The sequence below is a fragment of the Nicotiana tomentosiformis genome, chromosome 1, assembly GCF_000390325.3.
Source record: "Nicotiana tomentosiformis chromosome 1, ASM39032v3, whole genome shotgun sequence".
Taxonomy (NCBI): Eukaryota; Viridiplantae; Streptophyta; class Magnoliopsida; order Solanales; family Solanaceae; genus Nicotiana; species Nicotiana tomentosiformis.
This window is the reverse complement of record NC_090812.1, coordinates 20,420,092-20,447,911: the sequence shown is the minus strand read 5'-3', so window position 1 is coordinate 20,447,911 and position 27,820 is coordinate 20,420,092. Positions and strand designations below refer to the sequence as shown.

The window sequence follows — 27,820 nt, the reverse complement described above, 5'->3', positions numbered from 1 at the left end:
TAGTAAAAGACTAAATTTCAGAGAAAAGCAAGATACTACGTGCTAATTGCTTATACTGTGTACATCTAAATTAGAATAAAACTAACACTAAATAACAATATTAGAACTAAAGAAATATCTAAGCACTAAAAAGGTATAAGGTTTCGGGGATGATCAAAATTAGATGTCTACATGTAGTACCCTTTATACCAAACGAAACATCAAATAAGAGTGTGGTACAATCCAAACACATCCGAAACTTACCCGGGCCTTCGGGGCTCCAAACCAAATATCCACACAAGTTACATAACCACAATATAGTATAAAGAAACCATAATTTAGGGGGATCGAGGTTAAAATACTCCTAACAACTGGTCGGGTCGCTACGGATAATGAATTAGAAATTGAAGATGAGACACCACTTACACCTAGTAGTGTTGGATTTGGTAGCAGGGGTGGTGGTCGTGGCATTAGTAGTAGACCACATGTGGCTCCGACTACTAATGGGAGGAAAAAAATTAAAGTTTTGAAATATTTTGATGAAATAGAGAATTCTGATAGAGTTAGATGCAAACTTTGTAAAGATGATTTTAAACATAAGATTGGAGGAAGTTTAGGGGGGAGTGAAACACTTAGTAGACATATGAAAATTACTCATCCTATAGAATGGAGCTCTGATTTAGATGAAAATCAAGGAACTCTAAACCCTAGTACTGGAGGACTTATGAAATTTGATAAAATGAAGGATCGTGAGGAGTTAGCAAAACTGATTGCTTTGGGTTGTCTACCTTTTTCTTTTGCTTCTTCATCATATCTGACTATGTATATTCAAAGGATTTATAATCCCGTATTTAAAGGTATCCCTAGAAGTACTTGTAGATTTGATATCTTTAGACTTCGTGGATAATATCAGACATACAAACGTTATTTGTTTGATCACCTTGCTTGTAGAGTTTCTCTAACTTCTGATATTGGACATGTTGTAAATGGAAATGATTATTTGACAATTACATGTCATTGGATAGATAATAATTATTGTATGCAAAAAACGTATTATCGATATGATGAGATCAAAGCCATACTGCTATCTTTATAAGTACTACTATTTGCGAAGTTATTGAATTTTATAATCTTAATAAGAAAGTATTGTGTATGTCTTTTGATAATGCTTCTATTATATTCTATTATCTTAAATTCTTAATGAAATATTCAAATATAAGGATTTTAAAGCCTTTGCATCATTTATTCACACACTCTTTTTATAAGATTGTTTTTTTGTTTTATATTTTTACTTTATCTTAATATAAATTACGGTAGTTATACAAAATACAAAAAAAATAATAATAAAAAAACCCGGCCCGACCCGACGCCTTTGGCTCGTAACCGTTCCGGTTCAATAAAATATCGGATGGGCCCGAACCCGGTTGGCAAAACCCGGTATCGGCCCGGATTGGTGATCGACCGGTCACATTTTTCTTCAACTCGGACCGGACCGCCTGCCCCGTCACACATAAATTAACATAAACAGTCGCCTACCCAACAACTTAAACTAAAGATAGTCAGTACAAGTATAATATGTATTTAAGTTATGTATTATATATTTATAGGTATATAATTATATATAATTAATGTAAAATCTACGTATATGACCGGCTATTTTTGCATAAATAAAAGCTAACTTTTTAAAAGAAATAAGCAATTACTAAAGACATTGTTTAGTTGTTCGTTCCAAACTGACAATTGTATCCATTCTTCTGTCAACTGTTTAGTGTGTGTCAGTAATTCGTCTGTCCTGTTGTTTATCGAAGTAACTTAACTTTGTTGTAATCTAACATAGATTTCTCCAAATCCCACTTGATTCTTCTTTCCTGAATAGGGCTCTTCTCTTCAATTCAAAACCTTATTACAACAATCTCTCTTTCTCTTTATCCCTCTTCTCCCCCCCAATTGTCTATCCAATGGTAGCAGAATCAGCTTTCTGTTGAAGAAGGTTAGACAAGTAAAGCTAATTAATTTCTTTTTTGATTTTTTTTCTTGTGAACATCTTTTAGTTGATCAAAACGACATTCATGTTTTCTAGGTAAATCGGTGTGCGAGTTGTCTAAAAATCTCCATCTTTTTTTTTTTGGTAATGATTCTTGTGATTTCTTTAGAATTTTATGCTTTTTCTTATATTTTTTCTAAAAGGGTTTGTTTTCTTTAAATTTTTGCACCAAGAAAAAAAGATCATCCTGTCTGCATTCTAATTTTGATTATCTGAACTAAACCAGTGGCTTTTCTTGATTACAGTGAAGTGGGTCTCTGGTAATAAACTTTTGGCCTATATATATCAAAGAACCTCAATGGCGAAGAAGAGGGGCAGGCCCAGGAAATTGAAGAAAGAAGAAATAGCTGAAGATTGGTGCTTTGAATGTAAAGATGGAGGAGAGCTCATGATTTGTGATTATGGGTAAGTCATTTTAGTAAAAACCATTTTATTTTTATACGACGAAACAGTTGAGGTATACCAAGCTAATCTGAATATAAAAGTTACAGTATTTTTTCCCCTTCTTGTCGGGCTTTACTTTGGTCAATGAAAACGTGGTCATGAAATGTGGGAACTTTAATTTTTTTTCTGGGTTGAAAAAGACACCTTTACTAAATTTAGGTCAAAATTGACCCTCTGCATGGTGGTTTTTACATGGATGGTGATGGAACTTTTTGTCTTTTTCCAGAACCCTAGGCTGTGTCTTGTCTTTTTCTATATTTTGCGTTAACTGGCCCTATAAGATTTGTTGATGTGAAGTAATAGCCACTGTTTGGCTTTCTGGGGAAAGGTTATTTTCTTTTCCGTGACAAACCATAAATTTCTGTGGATAAACTCAAGCTTGCTTGCAAACATTGTTAGTTGGCTCCTCATAATTCAAAAAAAATGAATGAAAAATGAAACAGGTTAATTCCTTCAGTTTTCAGCTGGGACTTCTTTTATTAGGAACTTGTCAACTTGACTTCTATGAAACGCAAAGTCTGTAGATTTACAGATGTCCAATAACAGCCTTGGATGCTAGAGTGGGGTGTGAGTGGACAGTAATTCATAACCTCATGCTCTACTTGCTGGCACAATGTATATACCTTCGAAAGAAAGGGATGGCATAGTAATTCTGGTCAACATTACTTTTAATGAAAGGATAAAGTAAGAGTGTATCTTTGGAATGTGAGGGGATGAATCACACGGACAAAAGGAGAAGTGTAAAAGGAGGGAGGTGGATTAAGTATGGTATTCCGATTTGAGGGAATGCGGGGCCGAGAGAAAATTGGAGGTAACGGAGGTAAAAAAAAGGAGAATCCATGATAGCAGCTCTTAGAAATTGCATGGAAAAAATAAGGGAGGTTCGTGATAATTTTTCAATCTTTTCTAAATTTCAGAAAGGCGTGCTTCGCTGAGGCGAGGATGCCTTGTCAGCGACTAAAAATTTAAACGTTGGGAAGTTTTGGTGCTTTTTGGAATGTATATGGGTCGGCGGGGAGGGTCAAATTAGAGGTTTTGGGTTGAGTTTTTTTTTGATAAGGTAAATTGTATTAATCAAAAGGGGGAGAACTCCCGTATACACGAAGTATACCAAAGACGTAGAGAATTTACCTCAGAACATGATTCTCTACAAAAAACGCCCAATCTTCTATACTATTAGGGACTAAATGAGTGCACCAAAAAGCGATCAAAGATAAAAGACTATTTTTAAGATGTGAAAAAGGAGACTCAATCTTCTCAAAAGCTCTCTTATTTCTCTCCCCCCATACTACCCACATGAGAGCTAACGGGGCGAACTTTCACACCTTCTGCTTTCTTCTTCTCCGAAAACCGCCCCAGCTATGTAACATTTCCTTTACAGTGCTTGGCATCACCCATTGAACACCAAAAAGATTCAGGATTGCCCTCCACAAAGCAGAGGACACAGGGCAATGCAACATAAGGTGATCAACTTCTTCCCTGAGCTTTTGCACATGTAGCACCAACTAACAAGTGTAATTCCCCTCTATTCGGAGATTTTCAGCAGTCAAGATCACTCCCCTTGCCGCTAGGCATGCAAAAAAGCACATCTTCGTGGGCGTCCTAGGAATCCAGATCGAGGATTATGGAAAAGTGGTCTCCTCTCTCACCAACATACTCTGGTAAAAGGACTTTACGGTGAACAAACCATCGCCACGCAAGCCCCATCTCCAAGAGTCACAGGATGGCTGAAGCCTGTCTTGCCCGTATAGCAGCGCCAACAAAACTTGGAGCTCCGCAATCTCCCAATCTTGCATGTTCCTCCTGAATGAGAGGTCCCATACTACCCTCTTCAAGCTCCTTGCGAATCTGTTGGACCATCAGTTCTTTCTGGTTTGAAACTATGAAGACGTGGGGGAAGGAGACCCTGAGAGTATCCTCTACACACTACCTATGATTCCAAAAGCTGATTCTCCTTCCATCTCCCACCCTGTAAGTGACCTATGATTCCAAAAGCTGATTCTCCTTCCATCTCCCACCCTGTAAGTGATGTTGCCACTGAATGCTTCCCAATTCTTCATGATACTCCTCCATATGCCACAACCGAAAGGTGTTGTGATCGCCTTGGTCCTCCAACCCCCTCCCGTTGAGTCGTACTTTTCTATTATGACCTCCCTCCATAGAGCATGCTCTTCTACCCCGAATCTCCACAACCACTTTCCCATTAAAGCTCTGTTAAAAACCCTAAGATCTTTCACTCCAAGTCCACCCCACTTCTTTGGGGAAGTGACTGTCTGCCAATTCACTAGATGAAACTTTCTAGTTCCATCCGCCGCATCCCACAGAAAGTTCCTTTGAAGTCGCTCCAGTTTTTCTGTGATGCTCACCGGTGCTTGAAACAATGATAAGTAATAGGTGGGCATACTCGATAAAGTGCTTTTGATAAGCACTTCCTTACCTCCTTTTGACAAATACCGTTTCTGCCACCCTGCTAATCTTTTTTCAACCCGTTCGATCACTGGATTCCAAACCGTAGTATCCTTATATGAAGCGCCCAAAGGGAGACCCGGGTAAGTAGTGGGAAGGGAACCCACCTTGCATCTGAGAACACTAGACAAGGCATCAATATTAGTAACCACACCTACCGGGAAAATCTCACACTTGCCGATGTTGATTTTGAGTCCTGATACTAACTGAAACCACTGCAGGACCTGCTTCAGGTAGGTCAACTGATTCATGTCGGCATCACAGAAAACCAGTGTGTCATCCGCAAAAAGCAAATGTGAGACTCTTCGGGCACTGAGCACTCCAATCGGAGCTGAGAATCCTCTTAAGAAACCTCCGCCCGCCGCACGATCCATCATCTTGCTCAGAGCATCCATCACTACATGGGGGATTAAGGGGGTCACCTTGCCTAAAACCCCTGGAGCTGCCAAAGAAATCACACGGACTACCATTAACCAGGACAGAGAATCTGACTGAGGAAATGCAGAACTTTATCCATCCCCTCCATCTTTCCCCAAACCCCATCCGCATCATAATGACGTCCAGGAACTCCCAATTGACATGGTCGAAAGCCTTCTCAAGATCCAACTTGCATAGTAAGCCGGGTTCTCTATTTTTCCTTCTGGAGTCTACAAGTTCATTTGCCACTAAGGTAGCATCCAGTATCTGCCTACCTTCCACAAACGCATTCTGGGAGGACGAAACAGTCATGTCAAGTACCTTCTTAAATCTGTTGGAAAGCACTTTAGAAATAATCTTGTAAATGCTCCCCACGAGACTAATATGCCTGTAGTCTCTGATACAAGATGCATCTTCTTTCTTAGGCACAATAGTAATAAAGGAAGCATTGATACTTCTCTCAAAAACACCATTCGCATGGAAGTATTCAATGGCTTCCTTCAACTCCCCTTTGATGGTGTCCCAGAAGAACTGAAAGAAAGCCAAGGAGAAACCATCAGGCCCGAGGGCCTTATCGTCAGCACAACACGACACAGCCTTGTGCACCTCCTCCTCCTCGAAAGCCCTTTCTAGCCACTCACTATCTCCCTCCCCTATATGGTTGAACTCTATTCCCCCAAAGTAGGCCTCCAACTAACTTCCTCTTTATATAAGTTCTCATAAAAACCCGTTATAGCCCCTTTTACCTCCTCCTCTCCCTCAATCCTCACCCCATCCACAACTAAAGACTCTATGAAGTTTCTCCTTCGATTTGCGACCGTCACCCTATGGAAAAACTTGGTATTCGAATCCCCCTCCTTTAACCAGAGCACCCTCGATTTTTGCCGCCAACTAGTCTCCTGAGCTATTGCTAACTCGACTATTTCCCTCTTAACCTCCCCCAATCTCTCTTTCTCAGATTCGTCTAACTCCCCCGCCCCTTCCCCTCTTTCTAAGTCCCCCAATTCATGCATAAGCTCCCTCATTTTAACCTCTACCCTCCCCAAAACTTCCTTATTCCACCTAATAATATCTCCCTTGAGCAATTTGAGTTTCTTCGAAAGACGGTATGAAGGTGACCCTGATACCCCGTAGCCTGTCCACCATTCTTTCACCTTGTCCCCGAATCCTGGCACTTTCAACCACATGTTTTCGAATCGGAAGGGAGCACGCACCCCCTCCCTCTGCATCCATCTAGCAAAATAGGCAAATGATCTGAAGTCAACCTGGGTAAAGGAATCTGCAGCACATTCGGCACCAGCTCATCCCACGAGGGAGATGTCAGGAATCTATCAAGTCTAGACCTTGAGTTGGAATCCTCCGCCCTGGCCCAAGTAAACCTTTCCCCTGACAGAGGAAGGTCAATGAGAAAGTGATCATTGATGAAGTCAGAAAACTCCTCCATGGCCCTCGAAATCCCACTACACCCTAATCTCTCCTCCGGGAATCTAATAGTGTTAAAGTCTCCCCCTAGAACCCATGGAATGTCCCATTCCCCCATAATATTGGCCAGTTCCTCCCAGAAAGACACCTTGGACCCTTTCCCTACCGGCCCATACACTCCCCCAAATCCCCACTCACTCTATCTTTGACGAGAGCTGCCAAAGAGAAAACTCCCTTCCTAATCTCCTTTACCTCCAAGCTTCTATCATCCCACATAAGTAGAATGCCCCCGGCACTTCCGCTGCTGGGACCCAATCATATTTCACCCAACTACCTCCCCAGACACTTTTCATGATCGCATCCGACAAAACTTCCATTTTGGTCTCCTGAAAACAAACTAGGTTGGCACCCCACTCCCTAACTCCCACTTTGATGATGGCCCTTTTGTTTGGGTCATTCATCCCCTTGACATTCCATGAAAGGATCTTAACTTCCATAAGCAACAATAGCCCCAATTTTCCCACCCCCCTAGCCGAGGTCCCTTTCTCCATGTCACGCACTCGACCCCTTCTCTGATACACCACTACATCCCCTATTTTATTTTGATTAACACCTTTACCCAACTCCCTCCCCTCGCCTTCGTAACAAGGCTGTTTCTCAATCTCCCTCAACAGTTCTAGCACCCTATCTTCCTTCCCTTCAAAAGAAACACCTAAGAACTTCCCAAAGTTTAATAGTTTATCCTCCATCCATAAGGACATATCCCCTTCTCCAATTCGTGACTAAATTGGACATGCGTCTTCTGTAATTACCTTTTCCTTGCCCCTATCGGAGGAATGCAAGACCATAGCATTGCTAGTAATAGGAACTCTGGGTGCTGGGTGGATCACGTCGTTTCTTTGAGAGGCACCAACCTCAGGAATTAATGCCTCTCTTGGAGGAGATTGTATTGTAACCTCAGCATATCTAAGCACAATGAGAGATGAGGGGGCGATGGAGCTGGGTCCATCAGAGGCGGGGGGCCGTGGAATAACACCGCTAGCTTTAGCCGGTGCTGCCCCTGGAACAATGGCCGAAGAGGGGCACAAGTCCCTAGTGCTTGGTGAAGAAATAACACTGTGTGAGGCATCATTGGCAGAAGAAGGAGGAGTGACTGCTCCCATATGTTTAGGAGCCTTAACGGACGCAGCTTGATATAAACTTGGGGCCCTTTGGATCGATTCTAATAGAATTGGGAAAAGTTGCTGGGCCCATGTGTGGAGGCCCAGGACTATGCTTGCTGAAATCTTTCCCGACCCTATAATTGTTAAAAGAGTACCGACCCATTCTACCTTTCCAGCCCGCATCACTAACCCATTCACGTCTTTTTCTCCTGTTAAAATTTTGTCTTCTGTTCCCAAAATCAAACCTCCCGTCACTTCTCGATCTACCGTCTGTTTCCAGCTTAATCCACTGATCCGGTGAGCCCTCCCCTCCCCTCGGAAACTGATTTCCCCTTCCCTCCCTTCTATTTGACCTTTCCTTTTCTTCCGCCAAAATCACAGGCATAAAGATAGGGCGAAATTCAGGGCTCAACCAAACCCTGTAGCTCAAATAGCCATCTTCCACCACAGTGGAGACAGAGATTATGCCCCCTTTCCTCACCACATGCCTTACGCGCGAGAGATCGTGCAAGCTGCAAGTGACATCAATGAAACCCCCACAGATTTCCCCAACCTTCTTGAATAGGTCAAGACACCAGAGATGCACCGGGAGACCCACCATGTTGACCACCAATGTTTCGCCAGCGAAACGAGGGTCGAGACACCCATCGTGCTCCACCCATCTGTCTAACTTTAAGAAATCCCCGTCGAGCCACCTGTTTCCTCTGACAAGAATTTCTGAAGCTTGAGACTCGTCGACGAATCGAAAAAGATATTGCGTGTCCCCCAGTTGCGATATTTTCAGCCCGTCCTTGACGTTCCATGCCTCTGCTGCCCAGTTCCTAACAGCTTCTAGAGAAACAACCCATTTGGAGAAAGACCCAATCAAACAAGAGTCCAAGAAACCTTTATGCCTGAGAGTGTGCTCCTCAGACAGCGAGAAGTGTGGCTCCTGCCCTACGTCAAGCTTTCGCTGGCATCTTTCCCCAAGTTCGAGGGCTGGCCAAGATGCAGCTTTGCTAAAAGACATGCTTTCCAATTTTCTAGATTCTAGGGAGAAGTAGGAGCTTCTCTCTGTAGAGTCCATCATAGCTAAACCAAGAGCCTCGCGAGGAGACTGACTGAAGAAGAGAAAGTGAGAGGGAGTGAAATCTGGCCGGAAAAAGACACCCCAGTCGCCGGAAAATAGCAAAAGTGGTCGGAAATTGGAGGTTGATGGATGGGTGAGGTCGGAACAGTCTCGCGAAGAGGCTGTCTGAAGGAAAAAAGTTGGGATCTGGCCTGGAAAGGTGCCACGCGCCGGCGCGTGGGCTAGGGGTGGTTGGAGATCTGCCGCACGTGACGGCGCGTGGGGTGTCAGATCCCGGCGATTCTTTTTGGGGTAGTGTCGCGACAGGGTTGGCTCTCGGATGGTGGTGGTGAGGTCCTAGGATTCATGATTCATGGTGGTGGTGAAGGGGTGGGTTGGGGTGTCTGTGTGCTACAGTGTCTTAGAAGGGGATTTCTTTATTCCTTTCCAGGTTCATGCTTCTAAAGGAAGTGTTTCTATCTCCTACTACAGTGATCCTATGATATCTATCATTGAATCTGCATCCTGTACAAAATCTTCCTTACACCAAAAGTGAAACAAAAATAAGCAGTTCATCTTGATCTTCTGTAAGGAGTTGCTGTGTCCTTCAAAACATCTACTGTTAATGTTAAGAGTCCTTCATGACCTTACTCTTTAAGAATTTTTTTTTGGGCTGAGTTATCCACCTCTATGGTGGAATGGGATTTTCCATGGGTTGGGGGGAGGGGACCTCAAAATACTATTATTAGCTTTCTGGAGGAAATGATGGGATGCAGAACAGTGTCTAAGGGCAATGGAGGAGTTCTGGAAGCTCATTGATAACCATTATCTTATTAATCTTTCTTTCATTGGGATTGGCCAAAGGCGGAGGAATCGACATCAAGATCAAGACTTGTTAGATTCTTGGTGTCAACCTCCTAGGAGGAACAGGTAGCAAATGTGCTTCAGATTCCCTTGCCAGCGCTAATCTCGCCCTACTCTCCCATCATGCTAGACTAGAAGGTAGTAGAGGTACAAACATGCAAGCTCATCTCAGATTTGAGAATCTGCAGCTAAAGGCAGGATTTCAACATAGAGTAGCGGGCTGGTGCAATGGATTTCTAATCACTGGCAAACCATCATTCCAACTTGCAAAGAAGTTAAAAATGCTGAAAGGGGCATACATGTGTGGAATAGGGAAGTTCTTGGGAGGGTAAATGTGAAGAGAGCTTATGAAGGAGTTGGGGGGAAGTTGAGAGGGGCGAAAGGATGACGGGAAAAGAGAGGAAGAAGGAGGCGAAGAGAGAGATAACTACGTCGGCAATAGCTCAAGCGACTAGTAGGAGACAAAAATCGAGGGCTTTATGGTTGGAGGAGGGGTTTTTAAATACACAATTCTTTCATATGGTAGCAGTAGCGAATAAGAGGAGAAATTTAGCCTATGGAATTGGATGAGGGGTATATTAGGGAGATGAGGTAAGGGCAATAGAGGAATTTTTATAAACGCTTGAGTGATTATGTAAGATCATTTCTACATTTTATTGCACTTGCTTGAATACAATAATGCTTTTGTCTTTCTCTCTCTCAACTTAGGCCATGTTCAATTGAGAAAGCGGAAGTATGGATGAAATACACCGTGTATCTTCGAGAAACAGTGGCACACTAGTAATAATAAGCATGTCCTCTAATTTAATAGATGTAAACAATCTTTTCTACACAGTCCGTATGCAAAATTAAATTCAGTTTCTTGGGGTTCATTCACTCTCGCCGCAATTGCAGTTTATTTCCTTTCTCATAACTCAAAGAGTTAAAGAAGTTCACGGTGCACCGTGATTGATTACTTTTGCTGCTGATGTTTACCCTTTGACTTGGTGACTAATTTCTTTCTCTACATGTACTTTTACTAAATAATATATTTTTTATTTTGCAGGCAATGCTTGAAAGCGTATCACCCTGAATGTGTGGGGATAGCTGACTCGTTTCTGACAAGTGATAAACGTTGGATATGTGGCAAGCCTCTTAATTCATTCTCCTTCAAGCAAATTTAATATTTTTAAATTTACTCTTTCTCCTTTTGTTTTGTCTGTAGTATTTCTTCTTTTGCTAATTTATCGATTTTGAATTGCCAAAGTGAAGCGTTAAAGCATACTGTATATTGAGCGAGAAAAGGCAATTGGATTTTGAGTTCTGTTATATTTAGATTTTTCAAAATAATCACTGGAAGAAAAAACTGCCTTTGCCATTTTTCCATGTATACTAAAATGAAAAGAGATATGAATTGCTCTCCTTAGATTAATGCTTAACTACCTCGCCTATTTACCCTATCATAGTTACTTGGATGAACTAAAATAGTTTTCTTTGATGAAGAGACAATGTAAAAGGGACAATTAATTATATAGTAGGAGAACTGGAGAAGTCCCTTGAAACTATATGTTGTCTACAAGGAATTACAAAGATGCCACTTTGACAAACAAGGTTTCCAGTGATTTGAATGTTTAGGAAATACTTGTTGTAAGCTGGTGATTTTTTGTTTTTTGTTTTGCAAGTAAATAATTCTCGTTAAGGAATAAGTTTCCAACAAGGACAAATGATTCCTCCTGTAATGGTATGTCGTCCATAGTTGCTGAAGTTCTCCTTCATGCCAGTTTAGCCATTTTAGGAATAAAGTTAATTTTTTGGATCCATTGTAATTACACTCTTATCTTGCCTCAATGGAATCTTTTGATGGCTGGATGCTACATTTAAAATCTTAACAACTTGCTAGTTATGCTCAGCTGCCTTTGGTCGCTTATGCACTAAAGTGTTGCTTTTAAATTTGCTCATTATAAATCATCTTTGTTTTCTCATCCAAATTTATGAACCACATTGATCTCCACCGGAGCAGTTCGGGTATTCCAAACCTTCAAAAATTCCAAAGTTTGGACTCATCAGTCCACCAAACTCATCACCTGAATCTCCCTCTTGTAATAAAAGTGATTCTGCTGTTGGTTTCAAGGTAAATATGAAGAGAAAATTTGCATTGGGGAGCCAATTCACGTGCTTTCCATATGGAACGGTTACTCTTGAACATTGTTTCTATCAGGTGATCTAGAATAGCATCCAGCCAAACAATGTTGCAAAACATGGGTAAATAAATCGGTGCAAAACTGCTCCTATTAGGCAGGGTGGCTACGTTGATAACCAATTGTAATACTGAAAATTTGCTGTATGGGATTGTTTTTAAGGGTTGGAAATCTATGTGCATTTTATTGCCTGTAAAAATATTTATTACTTGTAGACATTAGTTAAACATGTCAAAACTAGGGAATGAATGTTATATGGCAATAATTACTTGAACGTAGTTAGTGCCTACGCGCCTCACGTGGGTTTGGACGAGGAGGTTAAAAAATGCTTCTGGGAAGATTTGGATGGGTTAGTGCGGGGTATACCGTCCACCGAGAAGCTTATTATAGAAGGTGATTTTAACGGCCACATTGGGAGGTTGCTTGGTGGATATGACGGTGTGCATGGTGGCTTCGGTTTTGGAGATAGAAACAGAGGAGGTACTTCATTGCTGGAGTATGCTAAAGCTTTTGAGCTGGTGATCGCTAACTCGTGTTACCCGAAGAAGGCAGAGCACCTGATAACTTTTCGGAGTACGATGGCCAAGACCCAGATTGATTATCTACTTCTGCGGAAATGTGATAGAGGTTTATGCACGGATTGCAAGGTCATCCCTAGTGTGAATCTTACGACCCAGCATATGTTTTTGGTTATGGACTTAGAGATCAGGTGGACGAAGAAGAAGAGGGCTATGTCTGGTATACCTAGGGTCAGGTGGGGTGCATTGACCAAGGACAAGGCCCAGGAGTTGGGGGAGAAGTTGCTGGCTATGGGGGCCTGGAGGAGTAGCGGGGACGCGAGTTGTATGTGGGCTATGACAACAAATTGTATTAGAGAGGCGGCGAAGGAGGTGTTAGGGGTTTCGAAGGGTTTTTCTGGTGGCCATAAAGGGGACTGGTGGTGGAACGAAGAGGTTCAAGGAAAAGTAAAAGCTAAGAAGGCGTCATATTTGAAGCTAGTAGAGAGTATAAACGGGGGGCTTGAGTGCTAACAGGGAGGGGTATAAAAAGGCTAGGAAGGAGGCAAAGTTGGTGGTTACTGCGGCTAAGACCGCGACGTTTAGTCGTCTATACGAAGAAATTAGAGATAAAGGCGGGGACAAGAAGCTGTACAGGCTGGCGAAGGTGAGAGAGCGGAAAGCCCGGGATCTGGACCAAGTGAGGTGCATAAAAGACGGGGAGGGTAGAGTTTTAGGGGAGGGGGCACAGATTAGGCATATATGGCATTCTTACTTCCATAAACACTTGAATGAAGAGGGAGATAGGAGCATTGTGCTGGGGGAGTTGGAGTACTCGGTGTGACATCGAGATTTTGGGTACTGTAGACGCATACGAGTGGGGGAGGTTGTAGGGGCTATGCGCAGGATGAGTAGGGGTAGAGCGACTGGGCCGGACGAGATCCCGGTGGAATTCTGGAAGAGCGTGGGTAAGGAGGGCGTGGAATGGCTTGCTAGGTTGTTTAACGTCATTTTTAGGACGAAGAAGATGCCCGAAGAGTGGAGGCGGAGTACGATGATTTCGTTGTACAAGAACAAGGGGGGTGTCCAAAACTGCAACAACTATAGGGGTATCAAGTTGTTAAGCCACACGATGAAAGTGTGGGAGAAGGTGATTGAAGGGAGGTTGAGGAGTAGTGTGTTCATTTCCGAGAACTAGTTTGGTTTCATGCCGGGACGGTCGACTACTGAGGCCATTCACATTGTGAGGAGGAGCAGTATAGGGCGATGAAGAAAGATTTGCATATGGTGTTCATTGACCTGGAGAAAGCCTATGACAAAGTCCCGAGAGGTTCTATGGATATGTTTGGAGGCTAAAGGAGTGCCTTTAGCGTATATTAGAGTGATTCAGGACATGTATGATGGAGCTAAGACACGGGTTAGGACAACAGAAGGAGACTCTGAATATTTTACGGTTGTGATGGGGTTGCATCAGGGATCAACACTTAGCCCGTTTTTGTTTTCCCTGGCAATGGATTCATTGACGCGACACATTCAAGGGGAGGTGCCTTGGTGCTTGTTATTTGCGGATGACATAGTCCTGATGGATGAGACGCTTGGCGTTAACGAGAGGCTAGAGGTCTGGAGACATACTCTGGAGTCTGAGGGTTTCAAGTTGACCAGGACCAAGACAGAATACTTGGATTGCAAGTTCAAGGGTGTTACCCAGGAGGCTGACGGGGATGTGAGGCTCGATACGCAAGTCATTCCAATAAGAGAGAGTTTCAAGTATCTGGGATCTATAATTCAGAAAGACGGGGAGATAGATGAGGATGTCACACACACCGTATCGGAGCAGGGTGGATGAAGTGGAGGCTCGCTTCCGGGGTCTTGTGTGATAAGAATGTGCCGTTGAGACTTAAGGGTAAGTTCTACAAGGTAGTGGTTAGACCGACTATGTTGTATGGGGCAGAGTGTTGGCCAGTCAAAATCTCCCATGTCCAGCAGATGAAAGTAACTGAGATGAGGATGTTGAGATGGATGTGTGGGCATACTAGGTTGGGTAGAATTAAGAATGAAGTTATTCGGGGTAAGGTGGGAGTGGCCCCTGTGGAGGCTAAGATGCGTGAGGCGAGGTTGAGATGGTTCGGGCATGTTAAGAGGAGAAGCACAAATGCCCCAGTCATGAGATGTGGGAGGTTGGCCTTGGGAGGTGAGAGGAGGGGTAGAAGTAGGCCAAAGAAGTCTTGGGGAGAGGTGATCAGGCGAGACATGGCGCAACTTGAGCTAACCGAGGACATAACCCTAGATACAAGGGTGTGGAGGTTGAAGATTAGGGTAGAAGGTTAGTAGGTAGTCGTGCGTTTCTCTTTGACTTCTATAGTTCGATAGTATTAGTGCTAGTACGGTACCCTTTTTTCCTTAGTGTGCTATATTCACATGTCTTGTTCTGTTATTACTTGTCATCAGTAATTCCGTAGTTTGCTGGCAGTACTTCGTTCATATTCTCGTTTGCTGCCTTGGATTTAGTTTTCTACATTTATTGTCTTGTTATTACTTGTTATCGGTACCTCTTTCATATTCTCTGTTGCTATCTTCGATTTAGTTTTCTAATTATTTGTCTTGCTATTACTTGCTATCAGGGTTTCTTTCATCTTCTTTAGCCGAGGGTCTATCGGAAACAGTCTCTCTGCCCTGGCAGGGTAGGGGTAAGGCTGCGTACATCATACCCTCCCCAAACCCTACTTGTGAGATTATACTGGATTGTTGTTGTTGTAGATTGTCTCTCAACTTGCTCTTTATGTGTAGCCTAATTTTTTTTCTGATTATCTATCCCAATTTTATTTATAAATGTATGGCGCAAGGTCAACTATTTTTGGATTGGTTAGTCTGTTTAGTAAATGACTTGTCATGGCTGATGCTTGTACTTCCTTAATCAGCAAACACGAGTCTATTTGATAAGTTTTACGTTTTTAAATCTTGCTAGAGTTTTTATAACCTTGTTCAACCATACTTGTTTTTGAGTGACTTAATTAGTTAAAATCAGTGAGCATTACTAGGACCATGTATTGATTTTTTTACTACACTTGATTTAAGTTTTCAATCAAAATTTTGAAAGATCAAGATGAGAGAACGTAGATCGACTGGCCACAATGCAATTGGTGGAAGTAGGAATAACCAAAAGATATTTCTGTTGCATTTTGATTGGGTTCATTTTAATAAACTAATAATTGCAGCACCTAAGGGTATCCTCTAGTGGCCAATAAAGTGGGTAAAAACCTTGGAGACCAGGGTTCAAATCTCGGACAAAACATTAGGTGATTTCTTCCCATCTCCCTAAGCCCGGGTAGGCAGAGCTACCCGGTACCTGTGCTGGTGGAAAGTAGCAAGCACCTGGTAGCGTAGTCGAGTTGCGCACAAGCTGGCTCAGACATCACCCAAGTAATAGTTTCATTCTTTTTGTAAGTAGTAATAATTGTATTATTGTACGAGAAAATTCTCTTGTATACAAGTGCTATACAAGAGTAGAGAATCTAACAATAATATTAATTATGCCTATTAATTATGTATGAATATATGCTAACTTCATGGGTGTACCAAAACTTTACAAAAACGAAGGAGTTCTTCTAATTTAGGAAGAGTTTTTCTTCCCTTCAAAAAAAATCCTATTTCTCTTCTTCTATATTGTCCACATAAGTACTAAGGGTATACATCCCATGCTATGCTCGTCATCTTTTTCTTTCCGAAGGCCTAATTAAGGAGCATGTTTTTATTCATAACACACAACCCATTGTACTCCGGAGAAATTCAAAGAGGCTCCCCCACAATTGGTGCACAACCTTGTAGTGCAAAATAAGATGGTCCACGTCTTCCCTAAAGTTCTTGCACATGTCGCACCAACCTACATGTGTTACTTCCCTGCTTCTAAGGTTCTTGAGAGTAAGGATGGCCCCTCATGCCCCTAGCCTAGTGAAAAAGCAAAGTCTTCTTGGTGTTCTATGTTGTGTCTTCTGGTGTCCTCTATGATAGAAAGATTCAACCGAGAAGAGTCCAACTTTCCCATCCCAATTCCAGATGTCACTTGTTACATTTTGAGAAGAAAATATTGACATGTGTATAGTAAACTCTTAATAGTTTTGAGTTAATAGTCTCCAACCAATCTCTAAAACGATGGCCTAGCGGCTAGGAGCTGGAATAACAACCTTGGGAACCAAGGTTCGAATCCAAACGGTGAGTAGTTATCCAGTAGTTGGAAGTAGCAGATGTCCAAACAATTAGTCGAAGTGTACGCAAGCTGGTGTAGATACCACAACGATATACATTTCATCAGAAGAAGAAGAGAAAATCTTCTCGATGAATAGCAGATTTCCAAAAGCAATTTTATTCCAGCTAACAAAGTTGATATTTCTAATACTTAGTATTAAAATATTTTAGAAAAAATCTTTGGAGTGTTATTGTCATAATTGAAGGTGATTGGTACGTAATTGTCATAATTCGATCCATGGAAGCATCCACTAATGCTTACGTTAAGGTAGACTGTCTACATCAACCCCTTCAATCCCTTGGTGTGCGGCCTCCCGCGGACCCTGCATGAACACGGGATGCTTTGTGCATCAAGTTACCCTGATATGCAATACATAGTATATTGTTGTAATTAACCTAAGTCGTTCAAGATCTTTTAATCTCCCTCCATAACATATGTTTCTTTACAAAGATGATGGATAAAATAGAGATAGAAGTTTTAATGGAAATTTTATTATGAATTTATGATAGCTCTTTAAACGAGTTTGCATATTGCCAAATACCATTATATACTTTTTCCGTTCCTAAAAGAAAGTCGTACTTCTCTTTTTGGTCTGTTCCAATTTGGAGTTCAATTTCCTTAAATAGAAAGTCTTAGATATTTTATACAACATAAATATTTTGTAGGACCACATTACCATGATGAATACAATTTTCCTTACTCCATTCCTCAATAACACAAAAATTAATATTTGATCTCATGTGCTTTCAAAAACAAATATTGAAGAACTGATCTTGTCAATCCTTCTCTTGTTACAGCGCCAAAAATTAAACGAGGAAAATACATCAGTATGGGGAAGAGAAAAAAGTTTGCTTGAGGATTGATTATGAATCTATTCCATTCTAAATGCACAAAGCTTAACTTGTAGAGTTTTAGTTCTGTTGATGGCATATGAAAAGCTCTTGTTGATTTTGAGTGATGAGGAAACCAAGATCGAGAAAGATTTGAGACAACCCCTCTATAACTTTTAATGTCTAGCTATGGATGATTTTACAGCAAATTGGTCCATGTTTTATAGATCAAATCATATTCTCTAAGAATGTAAGCATGCAAGCTTCAACAATAATTTGCATATTCAGACTCAAAGAGTTAATGTGACGTTTCCTCTACACCTACTGATGCAATATCTTGGCAAACTAATTTCTTAAACTTCATGCGGAGTCAAATTGATCAAGCAAGATGAAGCTGAGATTTTTGTTACAAAATTTGTGGCATAATAGAAACTGAGATACTTGTTTTTCAACAACATATTTAACAAAAGCACCACTATTCCTTATGTAGCTTCTTTTTGCTACTTTATTGTGAAATTTTTTGCTAACTGTCTTGGCACAAATGGAAAGAGTTACTTTCTAGGCAATTTCGGAGGGTCTCACATTTCTCCGTACATAGTCTTTTTGATGCAGTTGCATGGTGTTGGAGAAAACCTACTCGTAGAGAAAGGAAGGAGGATAACTGCTCTTTGCTAGAACCAGTATTTTTCTTTATTCCTTTGTGTAGTTAGTGTTTCTATTTGTTGCACAAGGCAGGAGGAAAATAAAAATAGAAAGGAACCAAAAAGAAGATTAAAAGTATTTGGTGGCTAGCCCTATTTCAGGATGAGCAAGTATGATAGTGTTGATTTAATCCTGAAATTAAAACTGCATAAGGAATTGTTTTCTCATTATTTGGAGATAAAATTACGATAAGGAAATTGTTAAGCTCAAAAGTAGTCTTAGATTTTAAAAAAGCCTTATATGTAGATACAAGTTTGAATTTCGTCACCTAACTGAAGCCATAATTCTCTAGGGTTCGGTCTCTTTAAATCATAAGTGCGTATGCTTAACATACCTTGATTATAATATGATAATATACTTGAGTCAAGAGAATATAAAAGGGCTTAAAATAGTAATATACTAAGAAATGGATTGTTGGAATCACATTTTCTGGAGTGTTGAGTTTGATTTAGAAACAATTTTGCCTCTAAATTACAAAAATATATTAGAATAAATTCAATTGTTTTATTTGGCTCCAAATTGATACTGCACCACTTTTTGGAATGATGAACTACAATGCTAGAGTATATATGTGGTAACTGCTTCTGAAATAAATGAGTTTGTCTGTAATCTCAAACACATTAGATTGCACTCAAATATTTTTAGTGTGAGAAGGCACGGGAGAAAATATGTTATTGATATTGGATGATAAATACAATACAAGAGGTCCCTATTTATAGCTATACAATACAAGGAGATATTACTCCTCTTCCAATGTGGGACAAGACTACACTATACATATCTATAAACTAACATTTAGTTTGAGTACTTATCTTCTGGTCATGTGTTGCCTTTTTCATTACATAGAGTTAAATAATTGTGTGAAAAATATAATCAGTTTTACCATGTTCCAGGATGGCATAAATGCTTAGTTTGCCAGAGAAGTCCAAATTATCACTGTTATTGTTGTGATAGAGCTGTATGCTCTCGGTGCATTGGTCGAGTCGAGTTTGTCCTTCTTAAAGGGAAGTATGGATTCTGCAATAACTGCCTAAAGCTCGCATTGCTCGTGGAAGAAGACGTGAATGTTGATTCTGATGGGGTATGCATGACTATTATGGTTATTCTCAAACTATTAAGTTTTGGTTCAGTACTAATTAATTGCTTACTTTACTATTTTGGAAATGTTTATCTTTACATCTGAAGAAAACTTGTCATGGGAACTATTAACTGAACTAGCCCAGGAAATAACTTGAAATGCACCTTACTAGCATGATGCTTTACAGCATTGACATATAATTGTGTTTTATATTCATGATAGTAGGAGATAAATGAAGCCAAATCTCGAAAGCACTTTGAGACCCAACAGGCTTTGACAATAGGAAAGTATGAGATGCTTTATGTGTCTCTCTTTAAAAAACTATCTATATTCATCTGTGATTATTTTAAAAAAAGTAATAGAGATTATATAAGGAAAAAGACAGAAAATCCTGTTCAATTTGTAAGGTGAACTGTATTTTATGGAAGTTTAAAAAGTTACTTGTCTCTTACAAAGTGGCTTCACACTGGTTTAACAGGAGAGGAGCTCGGTAGACAAAGTTGTATTTAAGGGGCGTAAGTTGGATCATCATTTTGTTGTTTTCTGGATTTTCTTCTTCTAGGGTTCCGAAGTTGAATTTATTCTAGCAACATGTGATGTGGATATTATGATAATTGATCTTTTTTGTCACAAACTCTATTTAACAGCTAACATTTCCTCGGTTTGAGCATGTAAGATTACGTCTTGTGGTTTTATCACTATTATCAGATTGGCAATATTCAGTTAGAGGAGTCTTCTTTTATTTCTTGCTATAATCTTCCTCTCTTATTTGCTCTGTTAATCCAGTAGTTGATGAAGTAATCTGTTTCATTTCTCATACGAATGATTGTTGTTTTCCAGGAAAGCGTAGACCTCAGAGATCGGGAAACATACGAGGGCCTTTTCAGGGAGTATTACGAGATAGTAAAGGAAAAAGAAGGATTTGACAAAAATAGTGTTCTTGCTGCTAAGGCTCAACTAGACAAGGAAAAAAGTTGCCGTATTAACTCTGATTCAGATAAATGTAGTGATGAAGAGGATGAATTTAGTGAAGAAGAGGATGAGCAACTCGCTTCGGACGATGGAGATTTAAATGACGGAGAACCTTACAAGAAAGGACTTAAAAAGAAGAGATGTACACAGCAAAAAGCAAAGATGCAAAGAACAGTAAAGTCAAAGAAAAATGAATTTGTTGGATGGGGATCAAAAGCTCTAATTGACTTTCTTCAGTTTATTGGCCAAGATACTAGAGAAAAATTATCTCAATATGATGTGACCTCGATCATAAGTAAATATGTAAAAGAACATAACCTTATCCATCCAGTTAAAAAGAAAAGGATCGTTTGTGATGTTTGGTTACAAGCTGTTTTTGGGAAGAAAGAGGTCAACAGACACAGAATATATAGCCTCCTTGACAGCCACTTTGTTGAAAATGAGGAGCGATCAGAAAAGGATGAGCTTGATCATGATCTTGAAGACAATGACACAGAAAAGGTGGCTGAGAAAAAGGCTGAACAAAACAAGATGTCCTCAGTCAAGTATTCAACTGCAGCTCAAAGTCCACCTGAACAAAACAAGATGTTCTCAGTTAAGTATTCAACCGCAGTTAAGAGTCCGTTTGCAGCCTTGATTCCTGAAAATATCAAACTTGTTTACCTGAAGAGGAGCTTGGTGCTGGAGATTATCAAACAGCCTCAGCCAATTGAAACAAAGATTATAGGAAGTTTTGTCCGGATCAAGTTAGACCCATGTGATTACAAGCGGAGTAACTCTCATCAGCTTGTGCAAATTGCAGGTTGTTTTAACAATGAGTTCATACTTTGATTTATCTTGAAATAGTTGCCAAACATCCCTCGCGTCTTCCATAAGAAGTTTTTGGATAATTGGACAGTAACTTACCAGAAGGCCTGTTTTTTCCCATTTTGATTGATTTATGTTTCCTTCACCTTTTGTTGTTATCATGTCATTGATAATATGTTCAAGCATCTAACTATAATGTTCCTAATAGCACATGAAATGAAAGTGAAACTTGAAACTCGTTTTTCATCTTCCCATGAACTAAGGGTGTGTTTGGTAGGAGGGATTTCCCATTTTCCCATGTTTGGTTGGCTTAAATATTTTGAAAAATATTTTCTTCATGAACTCATTTTCCTCTAATTGGAGGAAAAATGTTTTCCCTATCAAGAGAAGGGAAAACTTTTCCAACCTTCCTTCCATTCCCCATCCCCACCAACGCCCACAACCCACCCCCACCCTAACTCCACCCACCCTCGCCCCACTCCCACCCTAAATAGAAATATTATTAATAGCACTTTCTTTTCATGTTATAGATAGAGCATTTTTTTTTCATTTCAACAAATGAGTATTTTTTTTTCATGATATAAAAAAAGTTTTTTTTTTTTCGTTTTAACAAAAGAAAGTACTGTCTTTTCATGATGTAGAAAAAAAAATTCTTTCATTTCAACAAAATGAGTACTTTATTTTCATGTTGTAGAAATAGTACTTTCTTTTTCAACAAAAAAAAAAGTATTTTTTTTTAGTATGGAGCACTAAGGGGGGGGAAGCATAGGAAACATAGGGACTTGAGGGAAGGGAGATGAGAGTAGCATAAAAAAATATTTTCTACTCTCTAACCAAACACTAGAAAATATTTTCCGGAAAAGGAAAACTCACCAACCAAACAAGGGAAAATAAGTGATAAAACAACTCATTTTCCATGAAAAACATTTTCCTTCGTACCAAACACACCCTAAATTTCCTTTTGTTAGTCATTTTGCTGTGTTCTTAATATTGTGAGGACAATTTAGTCTTAACACCCTTCTGTATTTTGTTTGGAACAAACAAACCTTCTATGGTTTTAAATTTTATTATACTTCCTCTGCCCATGTTGTTTGGTACTTTTACTATTTGGGGAGTCAAACCTGTATCTTTCTTTGACTACAAATATGTTAGAATAAGTTTAAATCAGATTTTACCTAAATAATTGTGATTAACAGTAATTTCTATCTTATTTTTAAATATGTAAATATTTTTAAAAAATATTAAAAAGTGAATGTCTGAATTCACATAGAGAATTAAATAAGTTGACTCCGGATTGTACAACTCTTTTCGCGATGGAGGATGACGGTTGCTAAACTTAAACATATTTTCTTCCATCCGGAAGAAGAGTAGAAGACCTAGTTCGACTAGCATCAATTTTGAGAGAGAAAATTAAATATAGGTTACTATAATTTAATTTAATAGGAAGATGTTTTAATGTGAAAGGGTCACAAATAAGGAGCCTTTTCGGTGAAATCTGCTTATCATTTCATCAACATTACTACTAATCCTACTCAAGGATGGCCATGGAAACAAATTTGGAGGGTCAGGGCGCCCACAAAAGTGTTATGCTTCACATGGTTAGTAGCAAGGGAAGCTGTTCTAACTCGGGATAATCTTATTAGGAGAGGAATTCAGCTACAAGCTAGGTGTAGTCTTTGTGGCAAAGATGTGGAGTCAGTTTTCCATCTCTTTATACACTGTCCAGTCACTACTCAACTTTGGCATTTCTATCTTAATTTGGCTGGAATCTCATGGACAATGCCCAATAACACTGCACCTCTTCTAAGTGTAACTGGAACAATGGAGGTGCAAATATTAAACAGAAGAAATGGTAGAAAGTAGTTCATGCTTGCATCTGGTGGGTCATATGGAAGGAAAGGAATGCCGGAGTTTTTGAAGATAGGCCTAGCTCTTACCAGAAAATTAAGCTTAATTGTTTTTTGTTATTTTATTTTTGGTGCAAAGAGAGCTATAGGGAGGATGTACATTCTTTACTAGATTTGCTAGAAGAAATGTAATCGAACAGAATAGGCTACGCAATCCCAAATCTTTTGGGGTCTGAATGTGGCTTACACAATCTCTTGTAAATATTTTACTCTTTTATAAAATTTATTACCATTATCAAAAAAAAAATTAATTTAATAGGATGTGGAGAAATTTGAAAGTAAAAATTTGAAATGTGAATAAAGTGGAATAGATCACTGAAAAGATATGACATGATGAAAATAAGACAAAATCAATCTATTAAAGATTATGATTAAATTGGGGAGAGAAAAGAGCAAGCAGGTCAAGTAAATGGGATGGAGAGAGTGAGGCAAAGATCATTCAAATCTTATTCCATTCTTACAAGTCTTATATAGAATATTATCTTCCCTTTAAGATCTTAATCTTCAGCTTGCTTCCAAACTGATTTCTTTCTTGTTCAAGCGAGTTTTCTCAGGGATCAAGCACGGATCAAGCGATAACTGCAACAGCGAGATTTTTCTTCAAGTTTCAAATATGTCCACAGATGTTTGCTTGACCATGCTTTCTGATGATGAGTTTTCTAGGGTAACCTACTTCTTTTTAGAAATCGGTCTATTCAATCATTACCTACAATTTGACATGATTCTGCAGCTACATATACCGCAAATGGCTGTGAATATTTTTGTATGCCTGCTCAGAAGTCCACTCAACTTCTTCTCATTTTGAGGAGGCAGATATACACAACCCTTATCATTCTACCAATGCATTCATGAGATATAGAGGTTAAATGTTGTTAATCAAAGTCTTGCATGAACAAATACTTGTCGCGCTTCTAACTTGGTGTTAGATGTCAAAACTGCTGACAGCTTCCTTGCAAAAGAAGTAGTTGCTTTTTGATGTTGATTATTTTCAACGTTATATTTGTTGCTCTTCTCCAAGTGTAAATGAAGCTAGGTGTGCCAAAGCATTATGTTGCTCTTCTAAAAATATCATAGGTTTTCTCTTGTTTTGAGAAGTTGTTGTAATTGGCTGTCTAAGATTTTGGCTTTGTTTCATTAAAATAAGATTTTAACCTAGGTCAAGATCCCAAGTGGAGCCAATGATAGGCTGTGTGGCATGTAGATTAGCTATCCTTTTCTATATCGAATGGAGGAAAATGGTTTTTTTGACCTTTTAGTTAGGAGGAGTAATCTGCACTGCAGAAATCGTATCTTCCTACCTTTTCTAGTTATGGTAAAAACCAAACTCAGTGACTGAAGACTGGCTTCGTTTGGGTTACCAATATTCTCAACTTTGTGAAGCTGAGGTTGTTTTGCCGCGTGATCATCAAATTAAAAGTAATGTAAAATATCATAGGTGATAAGATCTATGTTTGATAGCATTCTAGAGCCACTGGACTGTGCACATGTAATTGGCAGCACTCATATTATTTTGTCATTCTAGAGCCACTGGACTGTGCACATGTAATTGGAAGCACTCATATTATTTGTACAGTCTTTTGAGCATCCTCTTGGTGCTTTTACATTAATGAGAATTGAGAAATACTTATCCAAAACAATTATAGGCCTAATTAGGAAGGTACCTACTGATTGTTCCCTTTTCCATTTACTTTTCAGTTGAGAGTTTGTGATCGTTTTTGAGTATTTTTAATTGTGGAGGACAAAACCCGATTGAACGTTTCTAGTACTCTAGATCTAAATGGAAGCTAGTTTTTTGTTGTTTCAGAATACAATATAGTATCTGACCATTAGTTGATTTGAAGCTGTTACTAGTATTCCTCTATACTTGAGAAACATCCAGTGAGGAACTACCCAGTGACTGAACTCAGCTTTCATGGTTGACCCTTCAACTCAATGTATTTTAACATTTTACTCTGTGTTTCAGGAAGAATGTGATGATCTGAGAGAGAAGGTGAAAAAAGGCCTGCTTAAAAAGCCTACAATTGTAAGTATTTTTTGCTTGCATTGTGACATAACTATTCCATTGAAACATTGTCTAGATATTCTTGGATGACTGAAAGCTTTAATATGTTTAACTATCATATTCTAGCATTTTTACCCCCAAAAAAAATGGCGTGATCTCCCTGTTCGCACTGCTAGTGCAAGCAGTGGTTTCCCTCTAGGACAACCAATTTCTCTTTTATTATTTAATGTTATAGCTTGTAGTATGGATTACAATTGGGAGCTAGTTTCTCCAGTCTAAAAGAATTACAGGCGCACAAGTGAATTCTCAATCTTCCTCTTCGTCTAATCCATTTCCCTTATCGTTGTTGATGGAAAATGGGTCACTACAATGCGAAGAAGGTTGATGGTTAGTTTCTCCAGTCCTGGGCTCTTGCAGTTTAAATATTCCGTGTACTTGATATTGTCCTCAGTTTTGGTGTCACCAAGTAAAAGTGCGTGGTAGCTGGTCCTTATTACTGTCTTCCATTTCAAATAAAGAGCATGCCCCGCTGAAACCCATTGTACATCTTTCTTTTTGAGCAAACACTACAGCGCCAGCAAGTGACTTCCCATCGTCTGCATGTCACATAATTTTCTTTCCTCCCAAAGAACAAGATGACTTTAGAGTTGCATTAATGGGAAGGTTTTAAGGTAACTGGACATTGAATATGTTCATCTAGAACACCACTTCAGATCAGCCGAGCAACGTGATTCAATAGTGGTTACATGGATTCGTCCACTTCTTGCCCAGTGGGAGATAATGAGGGACTCTTCCAGCTTGCCAGTTTACATAATGCCTCTTTTGTTGTTCCCTTTCTAGTATATGGAGAGTCCTTTTGAATTGTGTGTCACCTCTACTAAATGTTTAAGGTATTAGAATGCTTGTACTTTTATGTTGGTCTTCTACATATCTGAAAAGATATAAGCGCAAAGCGCAGTGCATCAAGTTTTCCAGTTATAGATTCATCTGAACTCCAATTTTATTTAGTACTACCATAAAACTCTCTCCTTTTTGCAGGTGGAGCTTGAACAGAAGGCTAAAATCCTTCATGAGGACATCACAAAGCATGTATGGTTTCAGTCTTACACTACTAGTTTATACTCCATCAGCATGAGAATACAGAATATGATCCTGCAACACGGATCAAGTGTTATAAAATGATTTCAGCTTCCATTTCAGTAACATGAAAATATTCTTCACCTGTTTTTTTTGTATCTTCAATCAATGTATTTGCTGAACATCTGAATATCTGATGCCACCCACCTTTAAAATTATTTGGTTCTTCTTTTTCCTTTTTAATGTCAGAGGATTGCTCGAGAGCTGGATTTATTGAAGAAACTCATTGACCGGGCAAATGAGAAAGGATGGAGATATGAATATCCTTTTTTCTTTTCTTTTTTGGTGACTAATAGCTTGTTTGGTCAAGCTTCTCCAATTCTTGAAAAAAAGTGTTTTTTTTTTCAAAGTTGAAGTGTTTGGCCAAGCTTTTGGAAGAAAAAAAAAGTGTTTTTGAGGTGAAGCAGAAGCAGTTTTGGAGAAGCAGAAAAAAGTAGCTTCTCTCCAAAAGCACTTTTGAGAAAAATACACTTAGAAGCTGTTTTTAAAAGCTTGGCCAAACGCTAATTGTTGCTCATAAGTGCTTTTCAAATTAATTAGCCAAACACAAACTGCTTTTCGCCAAAAGTACTTTTTGAAAAAAGCAGTTTTGAGAAAAATCACTTCTCAAAATAAGCCGATTTTTGCAGCTTAGCCAAACAGGCTATAAATAACATGACTTTCTGTGGATCACCAATTTTAGCGTCTCTTCCTTCTCATTTGTGTGTGTGTATTGTTGTCTCGCTGTTCTTCATCCTGGTCTATTCTGCAAAGAAAGGAAAGTGTTTCCTTAACCCCTCTGGTCTTTACACTTTTCCGGCATTTGGAGAGAAAAAAGCTCCTACAGCAACCTTCGTACCTGTCATGTGTGCTACAGAATATTCCCGGAGTGATTCCTGAGGAAGTAGAGCTTGAAGCTCTGGCTAAGGATGAGAGCGATGGTAATGAGATGCAGCAATGCTCAGATAAGACAACCCCTCCAAAGCAGAATATTTTGGGAGTGATTCCTGAGGAAGTAGAGCTTGAAGCTCTGGCTAAGGATGAGAGTGATGGTAATGAGATGCAGCAATGCTCAGATAAGACAACCCCTCCAAAGCAGAATATTTCGGGAGTGATTCCTGTGGAAGAAGAGCTTGAAGCTCTGGATAAGGACAAGAAAGATTGCAGTCAGATGCAGCAATGGTTGGATGAGACGACCAAAGTTGTCATATGCAAAGAGGAAGATGGAGCAGCTCGTGAACCCTCTCCTTCAAAACTTCAGTAGCTCGCTTCTAATGGAGGGGAAAGATGTGCATCTATCAGTTGCAGATATTACCTTGGTATATTAGTTGCTAGAAAGGTTATTCAGTTCTAGCTTTGTTTTCTATATTATAGCCAGTTAAACTTTTTCCAGACTGCTCTAGCTATAAGAAAAGCCGGATGAACTCGTTGTAAACATTTTGTGCTTGAACTTTTGGGTCTTCCCTGTTGTGCACACTGAAAAGCGGGGAGTCATTTACAAGTAGGCATATTAATGTGGAAAATCATCTAAGTGGTGATATGAATGAAATTTAGAATTGGGCGTCCTTTTCTCAGAAAAAAAAAGAAGCAAACCAGTGTTGCGCATATTCTGCAGAAGGAAAAACTGGAAGTAGTGTATTAC

The 27,820-nt window shown here is 39.6% G+C and overlaps 1 protein-coding gene across 3 annotated transcripts; it reads left to right on the top strand.

Moving 5' to 3' along the window:
- The first annotated feature begins 1,684 nt into the window (after positions 1-1,684).
- Positions 1,685-27,802, top strand: LOC104114921 (zinc finger CCCH domain-containing protein 19). Of its 3 annotated transcripts, XM_070179046.1 has the most exons (11): positions 1,685-1,969; positions 2,060-2,107; positions 2,269-2,428; positions 10,893-10,972; positions 19,190-19,377; positions 20,215-21,148; positions 23,615-23,724; positions 25,024-25,083; positions 26,101-26,151; positions 26,389-26,460; positions 26,990-27,802. In XM_070179046.1, the coding sequence occupies exons 3-11, from the start codon at positions 2,322-2,324 to the stop codon at positions 27,440-27,442; spliced, it is 2,055 nt and encodes a 684-aa protein (XP_070035147.1). In that variant the 5' UTR covers positions 1,685-1,969; positions 2,060-2,107; positions 2,269-2,321; the 3' UTR covers positions 27,443-27,802. The 3 variants fall into 3 exon arrangements, with proteins under 3 accessions (XP_070035147.1, XP_070035143.1, XP_070035137.1); XM_070179042.1 differs by lacking the exon at positions 2,060-2,107 and having other exon boundaries at positions 1,685-2,059; XM_070179036.1 differs by lacking the exon at positions 2,060-2,107 and having other exon boundaries at positions 1,686-1,969.
- Positions 27,803-27,820: the final 18 nt, after the last annotated feature.

What these genes read in the sequence shown, in the direction of transcription:
- LOC104114921 (XM_070179046.1), top strand. Translation starts at nt 2,322, where the DNA reads ATGGCGAAGAAGAGGGGCAGGCCCAGGAAATTGAAGAAAGAAGAAATA. An exon ending in TGATAAACGTTGGATATGTG is followed by an intron (nt 10,973 to 19,189) that starts GCAAGCCTCTTA and finishes ACCATGTTCCAG; the next exon opens with GATGGCATAAATGCTTAGTT. An exon ending in AGAAAGGATGGAGATATGAA is followed by an intron (nt 26,461 to 26,989) that starts TATCCTTTTTTC and finishes CTGGTCTTTACA; the next exon opens with CTTTTCCGGCATTTGGAGAG.